This window comes from Montipora capricornis, chromosome 8, assembly GCF_036669925.1.
Source record: "Montipora capricornis isolate CH-2021 chromosome 8, ASM3666992v2, whole genome shotgun sequence".
Taxonomy (NCBI): domain Eukaryota; kingdom Metazoa; phylum Cnidaria; class Anthozoa; order Scleractinia; family Acroporidae; genus Montipora; species Montipora capricornis.
In genome coordinates, this window is record NC_090890.1 from 40,924,097 (window position 1) to 40,948,717 (window position 24,621).

The following is a 24,621-nucleotide window of genomic DNA, read 5'->3' on the forward strand; positions in this document are numbered from 1 at the left end:
TTTTTATCACAGAAAATTCGCGACAAAGTTGTGCTTTCATTTCGCTGTAATTCTCGTGTCAAAGAAACGGTGTAATAATGTAAATAAGAGGATAACGATATTTATATTTGCAGATTACCTGTCCTCTTACTACGAAAGTCAAGTTCGACATCTCTATGCAATAAGCGCGTTCAAAATTTCCTGGTATTACTTAATAAAAGTATTCGGTGTCTTTTTTTTGTTTTGCTTGTTTTTTTTTTTGAAAAAAGGGTTTTTCTGTTTATATGAAAAATACGTTTTCTTTCCGTCCCCTTCTTATGCATGATCTTCGCGGAAATTACATTCTGTTCCTCAATAAACCTGGAACAAGCAGTTATGGTCTTAGTTCTCTTCTTTCTTACGTATCAGCTAAGTTGCGGAATGCGCTACCTGATTTTATCCGTACCTATGAGTTTACTGGTTTTAAAAGAGAGTCCAGAGCCTCATTTTGTACAGCGGCTTTTCTTTTTAATGAATATATCTTTAAATATTATGTATTTAGTAGGTATCTTTATATGCTATGTATTTTATCTGTAAATGTAATGTCTCTAAGATTTTAGATCCTGTAGTAATTCGGAAAAAGCTTATGACTGTATGTACGTTACCTCTATGAGGGCGCATGCGCACACTTTGTAATCTGCGACTCCAGTGCTTACCATATGACAGATAAAATGACTTTTCTGTTGAATATATAAGCCATCTAATTCTTACGCTATATTGACAAGGGCGGTTTGGAGCTGTGAGTAGGCGTGGGATTTGTCACATATGGTTTAGGGGCCGACATATCTCTCCCTCAATGCCGTACCGGGAGGCAAGGTCGGTAGCAGAAAGCAGCGAAGGGCCAACTGCGTCCAAAAGCGATCGCACGGGCCGAAATCCCGGGATGACTCGTTTGGTACGACGCTCCAGCGCCGGTGTCTGGAGGTACTGCGTTTTTCTCTCTTGTTCAAACATTCCGTCAGCGCATGCGCAAATGTTCTGGCTCTTCGATACCCCGCCTACCAAAAAAATGAACATGCTGGTTTTTTTTTTTTTTTTTTTTTTTACCACCAATTGACGGTTGAGTTTTTTTTATAGGCAAAAACGTAACGTAAGAACCGTGCGTGTCTGCTCTTCTCTCAGACAGAGTGAAGAGATGGTTTCATGCAGACAGGGACGCCTAAAATGCTCTGTTGTAAACATGGCGATTCACGAGTGAAGTTGTCTCTCTGGCCTTTCTGTGGACGAATTCCAGCACCTACTGACACAATGTGGGCAAGTTTTGAAAGCTAAAACCTTCAATCGATGCGTCATTTTGCTGGTAGGACTGGGTGGCCCGACACTTATGAAAAAAACTATGAAATGAGAATCGGGAGTCTTTCCTTGTCATGGAATGGCAGAATTACCCAGAATTCTTTTTGGGCATGAGCGAGGCAACTTAAGAAGCACGAGACTGGCCCTCATCGAATGGCTGAAGCGCGGCCAGAGGAAATGATTTCTAGCCAGATACTCAGGAGTAGGCCTGGTGTGTGCTGTTAACGTAGATTTTGGATTTCTGAACAAGTTTTTATCATAGAAAATTCGCGACAAAGTTGTGCTTTCATTTCGCTGTAATTCTCGTGTCAAAGAAACGGTGTAATAATGTAAATAAGAGTATAACGATATTTATATTTGAAGATTACCTGTATGCTTACTACGAAAGTCAAGCTCGACATCTCTATGCAATAAGAGCATTCAAAATTTCCTCGTATTACTTGATAAAAGTATGGTTGGTTTTTTTTTTTTTGAAAAAAGGGTTTTTCTGTTTATATGAAAAATACGTTTTCTTTCCGTCCCCTTCTTATGCATGATCTTCGCGGAAATTACATTCTGTTCCTCAATAAACCTGGAACAAGCAGTTATGGTCTTAGTTCTCTTCTTTCTTACGTATCAGCTAAGTTGCGGAATGCGCTACCTGATTTTATCCGTACCTATGAGTTTACTGGTTTTAAAAGAGAGTCCAGAGCCTCATTTTGTACAGCGGCTTTTCTTTTTAATGAATATATCTTTAAATATTATGTATTTAGTAGGTATCTGTATATGCTATGTATTTTAGCTGTAAATGTAATGTCTCGAAGATATTAGCTCCTGTAGTAATTCGGAAAAAGCTTATGACTGTATGTACGTTACCTCTATGAGGGCGCATGCGCACACTTTGTAATCTGCGACTCCAGTGCTTACCATATGACAGATAAAATGACTTTTCTGTTGAATATATAAGCCATCTAATTCTTACGCTATATTGACAAGGGCGGTTTGGAGCTGTGAGTAGGCGTGGGATTTGTCACATATGGTTTAGGGGCCGACATATCTCTCCCTCGATGCCGTACCGGGAGGCAAGGTCGGTAGCAGAAAGCAGCGAAGGGCCAACTGCGTCCAAAAGCGATCGCACGGGCCGAAATCCCGGGATGACTCGTTTGGTACGACGCTCCAGCGCCGGTGTCTGGAGGTACTGCGTTTTTCTCTCTTGTTCAAACATTCCGTCAGCGCATGCGCAAATGTTCTGGCTCTTCGATACCCAGCCTACCAAAAAAAATTAAGATGCTGGTTTTTTTTTTTTTTTTTTGTACCAGCAATTGACGGTTGAGTTGATTTTATAGGCATAAACGTAACGTAAGAACCGTGCGTGTCTGGTCTTCTCTCAGACAGAGTGAAGAGATGGTTTCATGCAGACAGGGACGCCTAAAATGCTCTGTTGTAAACATGGCGATTCACGAGTGAAGTTGTCTCTCTGGCCTTTCTGTGGACGAATTCCAGCACCTACTGACACAATGTGGGCAAGTTTTGAAAGCTAAAACCTTCTATCGATGCGTAATTTTGATGGTAGGACTTGTTGTCCCGACACTTATGTAAAAAACTATTAAATGAGAATCGGGAGTCTTTCCTTGTCATGGAATGGCAGAAATACCAATAATTCTTTTTGGGCATGAGCGAGGCAACTTAAGAAGCACGAGACTGGCCCTCATCGAATGGCTGAAGCGCGGCCAGAGGAAATGATTTCTAGCCAGACACTCAGGAGTAGGCCTGGTGTGTGCTGTTAACGTAGATTTTGGATTTCTGGACAAGTTTTTATCACAGAAAATTTGCGACAAAGTTGTGCTTTCATTTCACTGTAATTCTCGTGTCAAAGAAACGGTGTAATAATGTAAATATGAGAATAACAATATTTATATTTGCAGATTACCTGTCCTCTTACTACGAAAGTCAAGTTCGACATCTCTATGCAATAAGCGCGTTCAAAATTTCCTGGTATTACTTAATAAAAGTATGTTTTTTTTGTTGGTTTTTTTTTTTTTGAAAAAAGGGTTTTTCTGTTTATATGAAAAATACGTTTTCTTTCCGTCCCCTTCTTATGCATGATCTTCGCGGAAATTACATTCTGTTCCTCAATAAACCTGGAACAAGCAGTTATGGTCTTAGTTCTCTTCTTTCTTACGTATCAGCTAAGTTGCGGAATGCGCTACCTGATTTTATCCGTACCTATGAGTTTACTGGTTTTAAAAGAGAGTCCAGAGCCTCATTTTGTACAGCGGCTTTTCTTTTTCATGAATATATTTTTAAATATTATGTATTTAGTAGGTATCTGTATATGCTATGTATTTTAGCTGTAAATGTAATGTCTCGAAGATATTAGCTCCTGTAGTAATTCGGAAAAAGCTTATGACTGTATGTACGTTACCTCTATGAGGGCGCATGCGCACACTTTGTAATCTGCGACTCCAGTGCTTACCATATGACAGATAAAATGACTTTTCTGTTGAATATATAAGCCATCTAATTCTTACGCTATATTGACAAGGGCGGTTTGGAGCTGTGAGTAGGCGTGGGATTTGTCACATATGGTTTAGGGGCCGACATATCTCTCCCTCAATGCCGTACCGGGAGGCAAGGTCGGTAGCAGAAAGCAGCGAAGGGCCAACTGCGTCCAAAAGCGATCGCACGGGCCGAAATCCCGGGATGACTCGTTTGGTACGACGCTCCAGCGCCGGTGTCTGGAGGTACTGCGTTTTTCTCTCTTGTTCAAACATTCCGTCAGCGCATGCGCAAATGTTCTGGCTCTTCGATACCCAGCCTACCAAAAAAAATGAACATGCTGGTTTTTTTTTTTTTTTTTTTGTACCAGCAATTGACGGTTGAGTTGATTTTATAGGCATAAACGTAACGTAAGAACCGTGCGTGTCTGGTCTTCTCTCAGACAGAGTGAAGAGATGGTTTCATGCAGACAGGGACGCCTAAAATGCTCTGTTGTAAACATGGCGATTCACGAGTGAAGTTGTCTCTCTGGCCTTTCTGTGGACGAATTCCAGCACCTACTGACACAATGTGGGCAAGTTTTGAAAGCTAAAACCTTCAATCGATGCGTCATTTTGCTGGTAGGACTGGGTGGCCCGACACTTATGAAAAAAACTATGAAATGAGAATCGGGAGTCTTTCCTTGTCATGGAATGGCAGAATTACCCAGAATTCTTTTTGGGCATGAGCGAGGCAACTTAAGAAGCACGAGACTGGCCCTCATCGAATGGCTGAAGCGCGGCCAGAGGAAATGATTTCTAGCCAGATACTCAGGAGTAGGCCTGGTGTGTGCTGTTAACGTAGATTTTGGATTTCTGAACAAGTTTTTATCATAGAAAATTCGCGACAAAGTTGTGCTTTCATTTCGCTGTAATTCTCGTGTCAAAGAAACGGTGTAATAATGTAAATAAGAGGATAACGATATTTATATTTGCAGATTACCTGTCCTCTTATTACGAAAGTCAAGCTCGACATCTCTATGCAATAAGCGCATTCAAAATTTCCTGGTATTACTTGATAAAATTATTTGTTTTTTTTGTTTTGTCTTTGGTTTTTTTTTTTTTGAAAAAAGGGTTTTTCTGTTTATATGAAAAATACGTTTTCTTTCCGTCCCCTTCTTATGCATGATCTTCGCGGAAATTACATTCTGTTCCTCAATAAACCTGGAACAAGCAGTTATGGTCTTAGTTCTCTTCTTTCTTACGTATCAGCTAAGTTGCGGAATGCGCTACCTGATTTTATCCGTACCTATGAGTTTACTGGTTTTAAAAGAGAGTCCAGAGCCTCATTTTGTACAGCGGCTTTTCTTTTTAATGAATATATCTTTAAATATTATGTATTTAGTAGGTATCTGTATATGCTATGTATTTTAGCTGTAAATGTAATGTCTCGAAGATATTAGCTCCTGTAGTAATTCGGAAAAAGCTTATGACTGTATGTACGTTACCTCTATGAGGGCGCATGCGCACACTTTGTAATCTGCGACTCCAGTGCTTACCATATGACAGATAAAATGACTTTTCTGTTGAATATATAAGCCATCTAATTCTTACGCTATATTGACAAGGGCGGTTTGGAGCTGTGAGTAGGCGTGGGATTTGTCACATATGGTTTAGGGGCCGACATATCTCTCCCTCGATGCCGTACCGGGAGGCAAGGTCGGTAGCAGAAAGCAGCGAAGGGCCAACTGCGTCCAAAAGCGATCGCACGGGCCGAAATCCCGGGATGACTCGTTTGGTACGACGCTCCAGCGCCGGTGTCTGGAGGTACTGCGTTTTTCTCTCTTGTTCAAACATTCCGTCAGCGCATGCGCAAATGTTCTGGCTCTTCGATACCCAGCCTACCAAAAAAAAATGAACATGCTGGTTTTTTTTTTATTACCAGCAATTGACAGTTGAGTTGATTTTATAGGCATAAACGTAACGTAAGAACCGTGCGTGTCTGGTCTTCTCTCAGACAGAGTGAAGAGATGGTTTCATGCAGACTGGGACGCCTAAAATCCTCTGTTGTAAACATGGGGGTGACCTTTCTTCGGTAAAAATCCGTTAAAAATGGGGAATTATACAATGTCTTAGATGTTGGAAAATCCTTGGATAGGCAGGCAAGCAAGGAATTCTACAACAAATGTTCCGAAAATTCTAGATCCCAAATCTACTTCCGAATAGATTTTTTCCGAAAAGTGACGTTGGCTGCCCCTGTATTCCTGTTTTTCATGTTGCCATGTTACTACCAATAGCGTAGCTCCTGCTCTACTCTAAAAACTACTCACAACCCATCATTCCTCAATTCGCTCTGCATCTATTTACACTTTCCTGCTCTGACGGCGAAGGGCTAACGCTCGAAACGTCACCTTTTAGAATTCCTGTGGGGTGGTCAATTTACAATATCAACTCCGTTGATAAATCCAACTTTTTGTGTACTACTTCCCCACCGACGCAGCACCACAGTTTCTTTAAAAACTACCCCCTTTCTTCAATTTGTGACGTTGAAAAACTGTACTTTACACTTTCCTACTAGAACGCTTTTGCCCCTAGCCTGCGGATCAAAAACATCTCGCATAAGGATCCATAAAGGATCGCTTGCCTCGCCTGATTCACAATTTCAGACCACTTAAGTATTTATGTTGGCGACCTGTATTTCCAAGTCATTTTACTTGTCCACAGGTATGTTAAAAATCGAATTCGATTTTCCGCCCGATAGGGGCAACCCTACAACCCTGAATCCGGAATCCGGAATCACAGTACAATACAGAGAGTAAAAACTATCCTAAACATTCATAAAAGCTAACCTTAGGCCTAATTAGGCCTAAAAACGTTTGTTTAGGCCTAATTACGTTTAGGGTTAGCTTTTATGAATGTTTAGGATAGTTTTTACACTCTGTATTGTACTGTGATTCCGGATTCCGGATTCCAGGTTTTAGGGTTGCCGGCCCGATAGTCCAGTAAACCGGGATAAATACCCCTTCGAGTCAAACGCGAATGCTCGTGTTTCGATCTTCAGAATTCATCGTGTCATTTTCGGAATTTTCAGCAATGTTTAAAAGTCGTTGCATTCGAGTAGTATGGATGGACTTTAAAAACAGTCATTTTATTTGTATGGCAAGTTTCAATTTTTGCAGAATTCAATGTTACGTTGTGTATCTTGCCCAATTTCACATGACAAGTTGATTGGGCAAGAAATAATTAATTTATTAAGACTCAACTATTGAGCTGAATCAATGGGCTCCCTTGGGTTGGGGATCGTTCTGTAGAAGTAATGAGCTTGAGCTGATAACAATAACTTTTAGAACAACATGGCTTACCGACCGTGGAAAATGTCGACCCTAATAATTCATGATACAGATCACGTTGTGGAGATTACAGTAATAATCCGATATGCATATGGCCATTTAAATTCTCGCCCGATGTGAAGGAATCCGGATTCTGACGAGGCTTTGGAATCTGGAATCCATTGTATGATGAATCCAGAATCCACAGATTTCGATGAAATGCACGATCCATTTCAGTGGAATCCGGAATCCACGACCCAGCACCTGGAAATAATGATCCACCATTTGGGATCCGGATACTGCAGGCTGGGTTTTGGAATCAGAGGGCCACCTGTATTCCTTTACATAGGGCGAAAATTCCTTCTTTACATACATTAACACTGTTTAAATAAATACATGAGAACTTAGCAATTAAGTCCATGGCAAAACAAATAACTAGACGCCATCTCAAGAAAATTATTGACTGCAAATTTTTCTTCCAGTTGCAGTGATACTAAAATTTAAATGATTTAAAACTTATTAATTTACTTGTAAAACTGAGAAAACTACTTTCCTCTTACATTTTTTAATGCTTACTAAAAGATGCAATTTTTATTCAACATGTATGGGTTTTTTTAGGAATAAGTCATTCCACAGTAACTGCAGCGTTTTTCTGTAAGCATCATACAGCAGAGGAGCCCAATTGGGAAAAAGACGATGGCTACGCAAATTCCTAATGGGGTGAACTCATCCTGAAGATCGCCTGTGTAGCATGCTGGGCAATTTCCACGGAGGTAAACATATGTTATTGGGGCTGCTTGCACTGTTATTGGCTGATAACCAGGTGGGGCTCCACCCTGATAACCTGCTCGTGACAAAAAAGCAAATAATCAAAGATTAATTTTTGTCCATCCACCAGAAATTAAAGAAGACATAGTTTTTGAGTGGATGTAGAGGTTGTTAACCCACTGACTCCTGAACTACCCCTCCCCCCCCCCCCCCCATTGACAAGTAAAATCGTCTGCCATTAGACAGAGTAAAATCTACTAATTATTAGTCTCACTCCAAGGAGTAAATGGGCTAAGCTTGCAAATTAATTGGCAAACAATGCATGATTAAACACCACTTTTTTCATCATCAAAAAGTTCAAAGATGGTTTCAGGACAATTGTAAATAATAGTAATTGAACTGAGTGGAGTGCAATTTGGTCTGAAATAACATGTGTGGTTTCAAAATTGCACACTTGTTCGATTTGAAATCATACTTGTGATTTCAAATCGAACAAGTGTGCAATTTTGAAACCACACATGTTATTTCAGACCAAATTGCACTCCACTCAGTTCAATTACTATTATTTACAATTGTCCTGAAATCATCTTTGGTGGTTGTGGGTTGTCATTAAATTATTCCCTATTACTAAGTTTTACAATTTTCCTAAGTTATCCACGAAATTTGGATAACTAACTATTTGCAAGGGCTGATAATAATCTAGTTACCAAATTTCATTCAGAGACACTACAATAAAATTAAGTGTTAAAAATATTACCGGTCAGCAGGTATTATTTTAAAATGAGAATTTTCGAAATTTGGATTGCTTGGCAAAACTACTTGCCAGTACATTTTACTGAGAGGAAAACAAGCTTTTTAAGATCCCAGTCAAGTGTTAGAACCCCCAAAGAGGAAAACAATGTTTTCTTTTTAATAGTCTAGAGTGGAAACTGGTCGTGTACAACATAGTTCAGTTAAAAGTAACCCCTGCATGCATGATGTGTGCAAAAAGTGCCCTGAAGAGATTTTTCCCCAATTCTTCCTAGGGAGTCCTCAGCCTTCTTCCCCAATTTTGTTGCATGGCCACAATGAAGAATTTATTTATTTTTGCTGGCTTTGGAACACTTGCTACATCTTTGCTGATGACAATCAATATATTTCATCATGTTACCACGAAAATCACCGAACTGTGGAATGGGCTCAAATTTTATATTGTCGCCAATTGTGAGCTGGATGGCACACATTACTACATTTTCGTCAAAGAATTAAGTTGATATTTGTGAGCTGGATGGCGCTAACCGTCAAAGAATTAAGTTGATATTTGTGAGCTGGATGGCGCACATTACTAGTAATGTGTGCCATTGGCTCACAATAATTATTACCAACTTAATTCTTTGACGAAAAATGGGTGGAGCAGCAACAAAAAGTGGGTGTGGCGACGATATAAAAATTTGAGTCCATTCCACAGTTTGGTGATTTTCGTAGTACTACTCAGTAACCCAATTTGACACCTGAACCGTCCCCACTGACAAGTAAAATCGTCTGGCGTAATAGACAGTAAAATCTAGTAAGCCCCACTCTTAGAAGTCAAATAAATTAAGGGTTAAAAAAAGAAAGAGAGAGGTGTGATGGTTACCAGAAGATTACTAATTAAGATACCAACTCTTGTACAGTGTACATGACTTCTCTGTCGTACATTAACTTGAAAACTCACTTGGCACATGGACTGGTGTGTTGGCGACTACTGTCTGGTATCCCTGTGGTATGCCAGATGGACTGTAAGGAAGGGGTGCTGTCATCTTAATACTGGACCTATATATATGAGAATCAGATGAGTCTCGAGTATGCGTGATAGTTGTCTTCAGATCTAGTTGTCTTATAAAGTTTGGCATTTGTGCAATTCATGCAATCAACCCATCAAAAGTGGGAGCCTGTTTGTGACCATTCAGTGATGTAATCTTCTATTGTTTGTTATTTTATTGTTTAGTCTTTTGTTTTTGGCTCGGGTATCGAACCAATCAGATTGTACGTTATGAGAGTGGCTATGTGACTGGACCATTTTATACATAAGAAATTCATTTACTAAGAAATTTATGAAATCAATCCTTCCGTCAGTGTGGCTGAATAGGAGATTAATGCACCTATCAATGTAAATCCCGCAGGAAGGGGGGGGGGGATGGTGGGGATGGGAGTGTGGGCAAGGGGTGGGGATTTGACAAATCTTAAAGATTTTTTTTTTGTTAATTCTCCAGGGTGGGGCACTAACGTCAATCAAAAGTGTCAAAACAAGCCCCACCACCCTGGGGCAAAGAATCTAAACAAACAATACTATAATACTACATAAAGCAAATTTAAAAAGCATTTGAAACTGGGTATGTTCATGAACGATGTGTTCACAGCGATCCACAATCGCAGCCGTCCAGTCGTCTCAGACAACAAATAACCCGTCCGGACAAGTATAATAAGTCTCCAAAGGTCGTCCATTAGGCGAGTCAAGTTTTAATAAATATCATGAATTCCATTGAATGTTATAACATAGAATCTACTTTCGTTCCGATCACTTTCCCTTTAATGGAAACTTCCAGAAAATAAGGAATAAACATGCAGCTTTCATCTGCAATGAAATCTCAAGTTTGGGCGCAATCTTTGACCACGCAGTACTTTCCATGAAATGATTGCATGCGCAATTTTCATGTATCTCACTGAGTCTCTCACCGATGGCATGGGATGGCATGGTTGTTAGCAAGTCGTTTAGCTGAGCTCATAATGTGGCGTTAGTTACAAGGTGTTTCGCTACCTCCGGCAGAAAGGAAAGCAAGTGGAGCAGAACCTGCTGCTTATGAACAGGAAAAACACAAAATCTTGGGGGTTGGTACATTTTGCTGGCCCCAGTCCATGGACTACCCAAATGGACTACCTTAAAAATACTATTTTGAATGAGTACTGTTGATCTATGTGTAAGCAGCATCTCAAATAGTGCTTACTTAAGCCTCAACACCCATTTTAAACGGGTGACCTGAAAACACTGACCCCCGGTCCATGGACCCCTCTACGGACTGGGTCCACGGACTACCTTTACGGACCCCCCATACGGACCACCCTAAAACAACATAGAAATGAAAATAACAAACTAAAGATTTGACTTACCAGTTGTTCAGCATTGTTCAACAGTAGATATTTAAGTCTAAGCACCCATTTTAAAAAGGTTAGCTTACATGAAGTAATCGGCCTTCACAACAATAATCGAAAGCTAACCTTTTTAAAATGGGTGCTTAAGACTTAAATACTGTTGAACAATGCTGTTTAAAATGGGTGTGGAGGCTTAAGTAAGCACTATTTGAGATGCTGCTTACACATGGCTCAACAGTACTCATTCGAAATAGTATTTTTAGGGTAGTCCATTTGGGTAGTCCATGGACTGGGGGTCAGTGAAATGTACCGATCCACCAAATCTTGGTAGCATATTAAAGGAAGACACTAGACAGGTCAGTGTCGAAACTTTAATTTGGGTGGTTGAATCGTAACTTTGTAAGCTACATTCATTTAAGTTTAACCGCAGCAAATATGAACCACTGTAAATCGGGTTCCCACGGTGCAAATAACAAAATACTCCAGAGTCAAAATTCGTAATTTATGACGAGAGTATATTATAAATCACGAATGCTCAAGTTACAAGTAATTTTATCGACCATCCAGTCTATATTTCCGCATCTTTGCCTGGGCAACCCAAAATATGTCCGGGCAAGTATATCGGGCAAGATTTCGGCACAGGTCCCTACTTCATTATGCATACGGTCCTTTGTTTCAAGAAAACAATAGCGATAACAATAGACGCCCTTTGGGAGTGTAGCCCTTTGTTTGGTCTTCTTAGAAGTTTTTTTTCTAAGTCTATATGGACTTAAATAAAATCGGTAACATTTTTGACTGAAATACGGAAAATCGAACATTTTCAACTTAATTTTTGCACTTTTCTAGCAATTTTAGCCATTTGTCAATTTTAAAATAAGCGAAAGAAGTGGAATTTTAAGAAATCTTGGTACAAATACGGTTCAGATTCTCATGTACAAAACAAACGGACCAAATAAAAGTTTGCAGAAATTGAATGCCTACCTTCTTTTTGCTCTTAAAATTGTCCTTCGTTTCTTTGTCAATTCACCAAAGCACTGCAAAGTAAGGGTTTGTTTTCTTTCCTGTATAATGTACGGCTCTTTTCGCCGAATCACGAGCAGTGCATAGAGAGGGCTCTTTATCGCACATTGTACAAATCAGCGATATGCTCAATGATGTTTCCGAATGGATCACTTTTGTTTTGCTGACGCCACAACCACTCTTGTAGGCAGCTTTCAAACAGATCCACGGATGTTCCTGTACAAGGCATACTTCGTTTTACTCCCCACCATGTATTTTCAATGCGCTGCGTGTGGGCAAGCGTGTCTGGGTCAACGAAGTTTAGGCGATGGTTAACTCTGAGATGATGATAGCCCTCGTCTTGTAGGCAATCGTAAGCTTTCCACATGTCGCTCATCACGCGTGTTCCAGGCAATATTTGAGCTCGGATAATTGGCAAGAGTGTCCCTTTATCCCTGCGCTCTACCGGGACAAGGAAGCAGTCCTTGGTTAATTTCCCGGCAAATGCCACCAAAGACCCACTGTCCTTCGATGTAGCGACCTTTGTGATACTTCATCTTGCCAAACTTGGACTCATCAATCTCAACAGTTGTACCAGGACCGCCTATTAGCCTCGCATGTTGTTTCATTATTCTATCTGCACAAACCTCCCGGCAATAGTTATACCAATCTATCACCGTTTCTGTCGAGGTGGTTTCTTCATCTAACGCGGTTTCGTGCACTGCTTGTGTTGTGGTGAATTTATGCGCCCAAGCGTAAGTTAGGGCTAATATTTTTTCAAGGGAAAGCTTACTACCAGAAAACCATGACTTCTGGCGGATTGAAACTTGTCCATTGCAGTTTTTTTCTAGAGCATCGCCAAACAAATCCATCCCCCGATGCAGTTCGTCTTTGCCATTTGAGTGCGTTTCCGCACTCAGGTTTAGGGCATTTCATTGACGACGAGAGTAGATTGTGCTCTTTGCACCACTCTATGCACCGCTCGTGATCGGCTAAAAGTCCAGAAAGTCGGGATAGTTTCCATAAGTTAATAGTTGATTCTTGAGAGGCGGCCATATTTAAGTTTCAAAATTCACAGTTTGATGAAAAAGAGGGGTTAACGTCGACTCAAAGATTTTATATTGCAATAAACCGTGCATAAAAAAATTTCCATATATGATGCCCCAATCACAAGGAGGTATACACTTCCGTGCAGTGTTCTTTTAAGTGTGGAACACGGGGGATGGAAAAAACAAGCAATTCAGACATTCACAGATATGCTCGATTAACCTCCAAAAGAATTTTACTGGGTTCAACCTTAAGCCTAAAGGGTTACGGTTAGCATTATTAAGGGGTGACGTTGTTTCAAAAGAAGCAAAATCAGTGCATTTATTGGTGGTCGGCACGGCACGCGTATACAATTACTTATCATTGTTATGTAAATTGTCGTCCAGAATTCCAAAGAAATATCATTATCAAGGTGTGAATTAGCAACTTGACACGTTAGCTCAGTGGTCTAGAAGAGGGACAAGTAATCCAGAGGTTTACAGTGGTACGGAGTTCAAGGCAGACTGCGAGAGACTTAGAAAAAAGGACAGAAAAAGCCGAGCGGGATCTGGAATAGTCAGACAGGACAAAGGAATCGAAAGAGGAAAGCTGGGACGAAAAGAAAGAGACACGTTGTGAGCAAAAAGGGCAAAGAAAAGAGAGAGGGTGAAAAAAGAGACGGAGGAAGCGAGAGAGAGAGAATGAGATCCACTTTTGATCATCCCGTAAGTACAAATTAGCCATGTATATATTCGATTCCCTTGGGTATACGCATTGTTCTGGAAAACAATAGCGCGAATGAATAATTAATATATTCTGCATGCATAATAAAGTAGGGACCTGTACGGAAATCATTCCGTATATCGATATACTTGCCCGACTGACAACTTCGATAGAAGATGAGTATCGATCGATCCCTGTGTTCAGTATGTGAAACAGGTCGGATCAGTGACCCGTAAAATACTCCAGATGACCAAGTGGCATGGTGGAAATCGGTTTCAATCAGATGGGAAATTCAGGATAAAAACTCTCTCGAAACAGACAATATCTGCTTAGATGACCGTTTAAAGTATCGGATTATGGCGACAAAGACAAATAAAAACTTCATACCTTTCTCCAACTGAAGCGTGAATTGGGACTGACTAAGGCATCAAATCCCCGCCTATTGCCCGCAATAAGACACGTACCGAAAGTGGGTGATGGTACGTACGTAGAGCTAGTGATTCACAAAATATACGCAAGACATTGTACCACTTACCAGCGGGAAGGAAACTTTTATCTGAGAAGTCTATGAGATCAATAAATTATTGTTAACCTCTGAATAGTTACGTATACCTGTTTAAAGTTGTGTGTTCACTCAGATATGCTTATGTTGCTTGTTTGCAACGCATCGAATTATCATGCGCTTGAAGTCTGACAAGCCAAACCACGATAAACCGCGAGTGTAGATCTCTGCTTCTTTTACCTCAGTACTGTACAGCCCATGCATTATTATTACCACTCTAAACAAAGATTAGCGATAAAATTCGAAATTTCCCCAAACAAGGAAACAACTGAATATGCAATGACGTCATTCGGAAATGTTGCTGATCATATGACATGCGTTGCGTTTTTCTAAAATGTAGTTTTTTCGTGGGGGCCTGGAGAGTTTACTTATAGTATTACCTATCCCACTAATATACCGACTTGTTCCAAAGGTCTCCTCTTTTCTCTTAAGTTCAAAAAAAGCGCTGAAATCTGTTTAACAACATAAAACTACTTAGTGGGATTGGGGTAAACTTGACTGTTTGTTTGCTAGGGTAGAGTTCATTTGCAGCCAGCCAAGATGGCGGCAAGCGTGGAGATGTGGAATATTCTTGTGATGGGCTTTGCTTTTATGTTCATTTTTACCGCTTTTCAAACTACCAGTATGATTGAGGTGAGAGAGTCTTTATTTCTCTTTGACAATTACTTTTCGCCCTTGTGTTTTCTCGCTTATGGTACTGCACGATACGTTATAAGTTAATAGCAAATTAAAATCTTGACATTTTGTTTCTCTTTAGCCCACAGTTTTACAGAGTTATAAGAATAGCACTAATCCAGACAGTAAGTGACACTTTTTTTTTAATAAGCTTAAGTATCAAGAACAGTCCCAGAAATTAATGTTTGACGTCAAAGCCATCTGAATTTTTCACGATTTACACGGTACGACTTTGTCGCATGCGACAACACAGGTACCCCAAGCTCGATATATGAGCAGCTCTTTATATGATGACCTTTGCATTGTTACGTGACTCGAGCGATTTGCATATTTATAAGGATTTGTATGGGGAAAATAACGATTGTTTCTGTGACCTATGAAAATGTAGCGATTTAAATAAAAATTGTCTTGCCTTACTTTAGTTGAGTGTTTTTTTTCCTCCCGTGTGGTCTTTGGGCCGATTTACGGCCATTCCTGTTTGTTTTAGAGGAACCGGTTTGCTCCTTCTATATAATACTAACCAAGGTTGGGTACTCTCACGAAGCAGTCGATCCGATCTGCCGAAGGAAAACGGCCGTAAATTCTCTCCAGCAGCTCCAGTCACCTCGAAATTCCGGATAGAGCACGGGCGATAGTTCATTTTTCCTTCCGTGGTCTTTGCTTGGCGTTGAATCTTCACAGAGGCCGAATAAAACGTCGGCAATCTCTGAAAACTTTCCCGTTTTAGCCATCAAATGAGGCTTCGTTCAAACTTCGCGTTACTCCAACTATCAAAATTTAGCTTAGCGACCCGGCCAGAGACTCTAATTACTTTCACTCTGGGTGGGAGCAAGAGAAAATGAGGGGACAGAGAGGGAGGCTCAAGGGGTTGGCCGGGATATGTGATGTCCACGAAAGTTATTTTTAGACGAGCGGAAGTCTTTGTTTTAGCGGAAGTCTGTCTTGAGACGTCCGCATGCAGTCTTGCCTTGCTCTCAGGTTCTTAGTGAAAAGAGAAAATGATGGCACGCGTGGAAGGCTGATGAATATATAGTTTCTTTCAAACATCGGACCGAGGTTGGCATGCATGCGGACGTCTCGGAAGACTTCCGCTCATCTAAAAAAAACTTTCGTGGACATGACATATCCCAAGGGCTGGACCGAGAGCCTCCTTCTCTGTCCCCTCATTTTCTCTTGGTGGGAGACAGTCCTTTGCTCCCATCAAAAATCACTTCCTTGAATTCACTTCCTTGAAATCCTACAGCAAAAGTCTTTCTTTAGTTTCACAGATGAACAACAACAAGTATTGAGAACTGCAGGGTACGAGGGAAGTGATTTTTGATGGGAGCAAAGGACTGTCTCCCACCCAGAGTGAAAGTAATTCGAGTATCTGGCCAGGTCGCTAAGCTAACTTTTGATTGTTGGAGTAACACGAAGTTTGAACAAACCCACATATGATGGCAAAAACTGGAAAGAATTCACAGATTGCAGACGTTTCTTTCAGCCTCTGTGGAGATTCGACACCAAGCAAAGGCCACGGAAGGACAAATTAACCATCATCCTTGCTCTACCAGGAATTTCGAGGCGACTGGAGCTGCTGGAGAGAATTTACAGCCGTTTTCCTTTGGCGGATCGAATCGACTGCTTTGTGGGAGTACCCAGCCTTGGTTAGTATATATAGACGGAGCAAACCGGTTCCTCAAAAACTAACAGGAATGGCCATAAATCGGCTCAAAGACCACACAGGAGGGAAAAAACACTCAACTAACGTAAGGTAAGAGGATTTTTATTTAAATCGCTACATTTTCATAGGTCACAGAAACAATTGTTATTTTCCCCATACAAATCCTTATAAATATGCAAATCGCTCGAGTCACGTAACAATGCAAAGGTCATCATATAAAGAGCTGCTCATATATCGAGCTTGGGTTACCTGTGGCAACAACGGCTTACGACAGGCCCACGACATGATTTACGATTGTTGTGTACGTCAGAAAAAATGTTGTAGCATTTTAAAACATGTTTTAAAATGCTGTGACAATCGTAAGTCATGTCTTAGGCCTGTCGTGAGCTTGTTGCATGCGACAAAATCGTATCGTGTAAATCGGCCCTAATAAAAGTCAATGATTGAGACAATAATAATTGTCTCAATATGTTCTTGATAAATTGTCGAGATAAGTGCGAGGATCACTTCTCTTTTTCGTCTGCAACCCACACTTCAAATATGTACATTTATTTCACTCCTCAAGTACTTATTATAGTTCGTATATTGCATCAAATATATACCCGTACAGGGATCGCGTTAACGCAGAAATCGTGCATTTTTACGCAAATAAAATCCAAAAAATGCATCATCGAAATTTTAATGCGTCCCAGGACCCAAGGCACTGACTTAAATAACTCACACAACTTGCTTTGATTTGTCAGTATATTCTGTTGTTTGTAAAACTGTTGGAGCGATCTGTGATCATAATTGAAGTTCTAAGAAATGGGGTTTAAAACATCTAAAAAGGTTAAAACTAAATTTTCGACTGCCTTCTGCGGTCTTCTTCAGAGGAATGTACTCTGCAAGTCACTGAATGCAAATAGATACCAAAAGACGTCACTGTTCGTTGCTCCTAAGGCAGGAAACCAGTGATGCATAAAGCCTTGGAAAGGGTGCTCTTTCATTAACAGAGTTCTTGTCCAGGAATGAATGTAACGGCTCTAGAAAAAGCCTTTGTCGGCCAGTCCTATGCATATGCCTCAATATTAATTCCAAGTTGGTTACTCTCTTTTTCTCGTAATTTAAAACATACTCTTTTTCTCGCAGAGGGTCACCAAGATTTTGGGACCCCCAAAAAATGCTTGGGACCCCAATTTGGCCAAACATGCGGGTCCCAGGACCCGGATTGAAAAATCCTAGTGCCATCCCTGCCATATATTAAACTTGTTGTGCCACAGAGAGCCCCCCCCCCACCCCCCCTTATAATCATTGGAAGCTTTTGAAGAATGAAGTACATAACAATAGGCACTATTGCTACTCAGTGATATGGAAATAAGTTTCCCTGTATTCTGTGGTCAGTAGTTGTCATACATAATGAGGCAGATTGATGAGTATGTTGTTTTCCCAAGAGGAGAAATAATTCGAATCTGGCAGAATTGACAATAATCTCTTGAATGAGGGAGATACACTTATCCAAAGAGGGTTCTGAGTATTAGGCCTGAGCCTCATGAATTCCATGCATCATTTCCTGTCCGTTCCTGAGATAACTGGCCTATTCAGCTGTAAGTTTATTACAAACACCCCTGCTGTAGGGTCAAAACTTGGTTATTGTATCAGTGATTACTGTCTCTTACATGCTACATAATACTTTTTTATGGCAGTAGAAACTTGGGTGTTTATTACCAATTCTTTTTTTCTATTTTTCAGAAAGGATAAATGGATACACAAGGTATAAGAGAAACTTATACGTAACAACTACTATTTATAATGATTGGAACATGGGGATATTGGTCACTTATCCTTTCAAAGAGGACTCATTTTTCGTGGTCCTTATGTGTAGTTCTTGCTCATGTGTACAGTATATCATTGGTTTTTAATTTTCTTCTCATGTCAATTTGTTTTCAACCTACAGTAGGTCAATTTTGATTTGATGGTCATTTTTTTATGAACCTTGATTGGTATAATTATATTGTAGTTAAAATTTTCCTTGGTTAAAATTATCTGAAACTAGTTTGTTTTTACCTTCCTTTGTTTTAGATGATGAAAATGCCTGTAAGACACAGGAAAGTAAAAGAGCAAATTAGTCGGAAAAGTTCTTAACCAAGGAAAAATTTTTACTACAACATATGTTGCAAGTCATTTTGTTCCGTAGGTTAATTTTCAACCAAACAAGGTCATTTTGTTTCAACTTAGGTAGGTCAACTTGTTTCAACCTACATTGTAGGTCAGATTGGGGCAGGTGCCAAACACAGGTCACAGGTCATTGTTTTACCAATACAGATACATGTAGTATCCTAAACATTCATTAAAGCTAACCTTAAGCGTAGTAATTAGGCCTAAACAAGTTTTTAGGCCTCATGTTAGCATTTGTAAATGGTTAGGGTTGTTTCTGTATTGGTAAAACAATGACCTGTGACGTGTGTTTTGTAGATGTACCTGCCCCAAACTGACCTAGGTTGAAACAAAATGGCCTTGTTTGGTTGCAATTATTTAACCTAAGGAACAAAATGGCCTGCAATGTATACATTAACAGTGCTGGAAATAATTTTTTTTTTATTCACAGGACATTATGTCCTTTCAAATCTTCATTTTGGTCGGACATTTGACAAATTGGACCGGACATAATTTATTGACTGACAACACCTTGAAGAAGATAACTCAAGATGTGCTGGTGATATGTTCGGTCAACGTGTCCGATCATAATGTGAAATTGGCCGGACATTTTCAAAATTTGGTCGGACAATTTCCGATGACCGACTGTTATTTCCAGCACTGCATTAAGAAGACACTTGGTAACGTAGGGTAGCATTGGGTTGGTAATGGGGATGAATGAGTAGATATATATAAAGAGAATGAGGATTGAAAATCCTCCCTTTCCCTTCCCCAAATTTTTGACCACAATTAATAATGGTACAAGAAAAGAACTTTATTGACAGAGGTTGAAACAAATTGACCTGGTTTGGAAACAAAGTAAGCAAAGTATTATTTATTATTATTATTATTATTATTATTATTATTATTCATTATTCATTATTCTTGCGCTTGGTGTTGCAATATTATCCTTTATCAGGAGAGTCTTAATTTAATCCTAAAATAATGTAGAAGGAAGCAATTTCATGCAAATCGTTACTCAAAAAACTAGTTAGGGGGAGTTGGAGTGAATGCAAAAAAAAGGAATTTAATATACAGCGTATAATAAATTTATTGCACATCTATTTTGGATCATGAAATCTTTAAAATTATATTAATTTTATTATTCTTGAAAGTTACTTTGGCCTCCACCCAACACTTAAATTTTCATTTCATAATATGGCAATTGATGTGAATGCTCATTTTTTCAGCCTGGGTATCATTTATTCAGTGTTCACTATCTCAAATTGGCTTGCACCATCTTTCATTGGTGTATTTGGACCAAGAGTTTCCATGATAGTTGGAGGCATCTGTTATGCGTAAGGAATTTTTTTATCTTACTAAAGACCTACTGGTATTATTAAGGAGCCCCTTTTGAGAAGGCACCAAGGGCAGATTATAAATTTTCACTTACGACATACAGTAGATGTAAACCATCTCACCCCTGCATTTAAATTTAGTAACTTCAGGTCTGGTTGGGAAAATCACCAAGGAAGGAAAAGTATTTGAATAACAATGTAGCCAAGTGTTAAACACTGCTTGATAATAGAAAAGACATGCATTTTCAAGAGCAGGGGGCCCTGTGTGTGTTATTCTTAGGTTAAAATCCATGCCTGTCAGGAATCACAAAGGGTTACCTAGGGAATTCGTTAAATTTTAATGACAATTAATTTTGTATTAAAAACGTTTATGAGTGTAGTAAAAATAAGCCACTAGTCTTTCTGATCTACTAAACATCGCAGCGCTGACAATAATTATTTCTTACCATTATGCTGATACAAGGTAATAATAAATATTTATTATTTATTGTTACTATTTATATTGATTATATTATTGTTTACTCTGTTCATTTTTTGTGCTTTGTCTTTTAGTTTATTTATATCAAGCCTCATTGAACCAAGAACATGGAGTGTCTATTCAGGTTCTGTTGTCATTGGATATGGAGCAAGTGGTATGTGAATTGCCTTAAAGACCCACCTTCAAGTGAAAAGCTTTGCGACCGTTTGTTTTGGTTTTGAAGAGTTTGCATTGCTTATCGTAGCAATCTGATTGGAAGAATTTCAGCTTTTGTGGGATAATTACATGAAAATTGTTCAATGGCACGCAATGCTTGGAAGGTGGACATGGGCCTTTAAGCCACAATCATGAGGAGAAAATCAATAACTATTTATTGGGTTGAATTGTGTTGGCAATGTAATGGCATTGCTGTTTTTATGAATCCCAATTTCTTATCATTCTTTATATCCATCCATCCATCCATCCATCTGGAGTGACCTACTGTGCCAACCAACTTACCTTTGTCAATTTTTGAATCACTCTAAAAAGTTGGAAAGTACTTGCAGACCTGTTTGACATGAAATGATCAGCCTACAGTCTCATTCTTAAGAGTGCTAAGAAATCCTGCTGTCTTGATCCAATTCCTGCTAGCTTACTAATTCGGTGTTTTGATGACCTACTTCCAGTTATCCCACGAATCATCAACCTCTTATTCTCATCTAGCACGGTTCCGACATCTTTGAAACAAGCTGTTTTATCTCCTTTACTAAAGAAACCTCTGTTGGATCATGAACTGTATCCTAACTTTCGTCCTGTTTCGAATTTAGAGTTTATTTCGAAAGCGATTGAGAAAGTTGCTTCAGTGCGCGTCCTTGATCATTTACATGAAAATGGTCCCCAAGAGTGTTTACAATCAGCATAATTATAAGGAACATCACAGCTGTGAAACCGCCCTGGTTCGTGTACAGAATGATATTCTTCGTTCTGTTGATGACAACCACTGTGTTATTCTTCTATTACTTGATATGTCTGCCGCCTTTGATACTGTGGACCATTCAATCCTTCTAAAAAGGCTGCAATCCCACTATGGTATCTCGGGTTCAGCATTAGCATGGTTCTACTTGTATCTGAAGGACCGCATGCACTTTGTGAGAATCGAAGGAACTTCATCCAGCGTACAGGAACTGATTTGTGGTGTACCCCAGGGGTCTGTTTTAGGGCCCCTCCTGTATGTTCTTTACACAGCTCCGGTTGGAGATATCATCTGCAAGCATGGTCTGTTCTGCCATCTATATGCAGATGACCAGCAACTGTATACCTCTTTCTACTTTCATTTTGACGATAAAACGGAGATGGCAGCAGCAACGAGACGAATTGAAATGTGTGTTTCTGACATCCATTCTTGGATGGCTGTAAATATGCTGAAATTAAACACTGATAAAACAGAGCTCCTCTACTTCCACTCAAGATTTCGTCCACGTCTACAACTGAATCCCATTCAACTTGGATCTGATGTCATTTTCCCATCTTCTTATGCAAAGAATATTGGTGTTATCTTTGATTCCTCAATGACAATGTCACGACGCATAAACGCCATTGTAAAATCTGGCTATTATCATTTGAGGAATATTGCGAAAATTAGGAATGTTCTGACATTAGACACCACCAAGATTCTCATTCATGCATTTGTGGTTTCAAAGATTGACAGCTACAATTCGCTTACCGGTATATTTGGTCTACCCAAGCATCTGATTGATAAATTTCAGCATCTGTTGAACGCTGTAGCTCGATTAATTATGGTAGCAAATAAATATGATAGTATAACTCCAAATTTAAAAGAACTTCACTGGCTACCGATCGAGCAGAGAGCAGAGAATTATTTTTAAGATTAATTTAATTACTTTTAAGTGTCTTAATAACCTGGCTCCGTCATACTTAAAGGAACTTCTCGCTCTGTACTGGCTGTTCCCTACAATCTTAAAACTTATGGCTATAGATCTTATTCAGTTCAGGCACCTATCCTCTGGAACTCTTTGCCGTTTCATATTAGATCAGCTATATTATTAATTCTTTTAAATCTGAACTTAAGACGTACCTGTTCAAATCAGCATATAACCTTTAGTTAGTTTGTTTGTTTGTTTTATTGTTGCATTTGTTTAAGCCATAGCTGTGTATATTAATATGTATATTTATGTTTTATTATTTTTTATCAAATGTATTGAATTGTAAGGCGCTTAGGACAGTTTGTATAAGCGCGGTATAAGCTTTCATTACTCTTATTATTATTATTATTATTATTATTATTATTATCACAGTGTGTTTTTCTCATCTCTGATTTCATGCATGTTCTTTACTCAAAGCTAGCCAAATTATTCTTGGGTTTCACTCATGTGATCAACAGCCATGTTTTTCAACGAAAACAAACAAAGAAGTTAGCATAATAATAGCTCTCAATTCCCGGAGGATTGGATTGGGACACCAACATGGCCGACACCAACATGGCGGCCGTGACGTCATGTGAAATCCAAGAATAGACTTGTTATAAAGAAACAGAACATGAATGACTATCAAGTTTGTTTTCTTCACCAGTGATATGGACTGGACAAGGTAATTTCTTGACCATAAATTCAACTCCTGAAACAATTTCAAGAAACAGTGGGATATTTTGGGCATTACTGCAGAGCAGGTTAGTGAGCGTGAATTCCTGGAGTATTAATCCATTGACCCCCTAGAGTGAAACTTAATAGATTTTACTCTGTCTGTAGTTCCCAGTCCTCATGAGGCAGAGCCATACAATAATGGGGAATATTGGCCCTTGGTTGTTTTAGTACGGACCTCGCTACGCTCGGTCTGTACTGCCACGACCTCGGGCCAATATTCCCCAGTACGGCCCTCGCGCTCGGTTAGTAAGAAGTTAATAATAAATATGAAATAATAGTTAACACATTTATGTACCTTTGAATTGTATCTCAAGTGGGATACTGTAATTACATTACAAGTTACATTTACATTGTATGTACAAGTAATTTTTTACACTGCCAAATTTTTCCATTGCTGAGAATAAAAAAATAAATAAATAATGTGTCATTCAGTTGATGTAATTACCAGTATGTGGCTATTATTTTTGCAGCTTGCTCTTTGGAAACATGTATGTCTATTTCAAGTTTAAGGGTCAAGAAGAAACAATTAGTAAGTTTACTGTTGGTAAACTGTGATATCTACTTGTTTTGTTATTTTTAATTGCGGTTGTCAAAAAGAATTTAAGGAGAAGGAGGGTTGAAGTGAAGGTGATTTACCTGTGCCCTCATTAATTTTGTTCTCTTACTCTGTACTATTAAATATTAATTCAACTAACTATTAACCATGCAAAATTCTTGTTCGGGTAAATATTATTGGCTATTGCAGGGCTCGAAATTAACGAAAAAATCCAGTCGCATTTTGCGATAAGATACGAAAATTTAGTCGCAATTTCGCAAATTTTAGTCGCAAAATCACCACGCTGCATTGTGTTGTCAGCGGTTTAGCAGAAAAATATGAGCCCGCAGTACTTGTGTGTAAAGAAACTGCTGAAAATGGCGAATGATCGAAGGAATGGAGCTGTGCACGTAACATAGCAGCTAAATTACTATACAATTACGCTACCTTCCGAGAAAATTCACAGCGAGAAACAAAATAATTTTGTCATTTATTTATTTATTTGTTTATAGCAAAAGTAGCAGCAAAGTGGCAACTGCTAACCCTTTTGTTTTGAAAGAACGAAGGTGACAACAAGTCGCAAATTTGCGACTTCTCCAGATATTTTAGTCGCAAAGGGAAAAATTAAGTCGCAAATGCGACCGTATTGGTCGCAATTTCGAGCCCTGTATTGTGAGGGTAGTTTTATTAACTTGTAATTTTAAAGGCAAGATTACTAGTGTTTCCTTGTTGAAATACGTTATTGAAGGTTTTTAAAAAAGAAATTAACCCATTCACTCCTCAGTTTCCCTAGGATGCCTCCAGTTGACGAGTAAAATTGTCTGGGGTTAGACAGAGTAAAATCTGTCAAATCCCACTCCCTGGGGTCAATGGGCTAAT

At 39.3% G+C, this 24,621-nt stretch overlaps 1 protein-coding gene across 1 annotated transcript in view; it reads left to right on the forward strand.

Annotated features, from left to right (window-relative positions):
* The first annotated feature begins 14,641 nt into the window (after positions 1-14,641).
* Positions 14,642-24,621, forward strand: part of LOC138059028 (UNC93-like protein MFSD11) — a 22,008-nt gene continuing 12,028 nt past the window's right edge. The window contains exons 1-7 of the mRNA XM_068904529.1: positions 14,642-14,915; positions 15,040-15,082; positions 18,349-18,370; positions 19,983-20,090; positions 20,643-20,722; positions 23,137-23,233; positions 23,678-23,736. Coding sequence (XP_068760630.1) covers positions 14,823-14,915; positions 15,040-15,082; positions 18,349-18,370; positions 19,983-20,090; positions 20,643-20,722; positions 23,137-23,233; positions 23,678-23,736 — 502 coding nt within the window. The 5' untranslated portion in view covers positions 14,642-14,822. The remainder of the gene's footprint in view (positions 14,916-15,039; positions 15,083-18,348; positions 18,371-19,982; positions 20,091-20,642; positions 20,723-23,136; positions 23,234-23,677; positions 23,737-24,621) is intronic.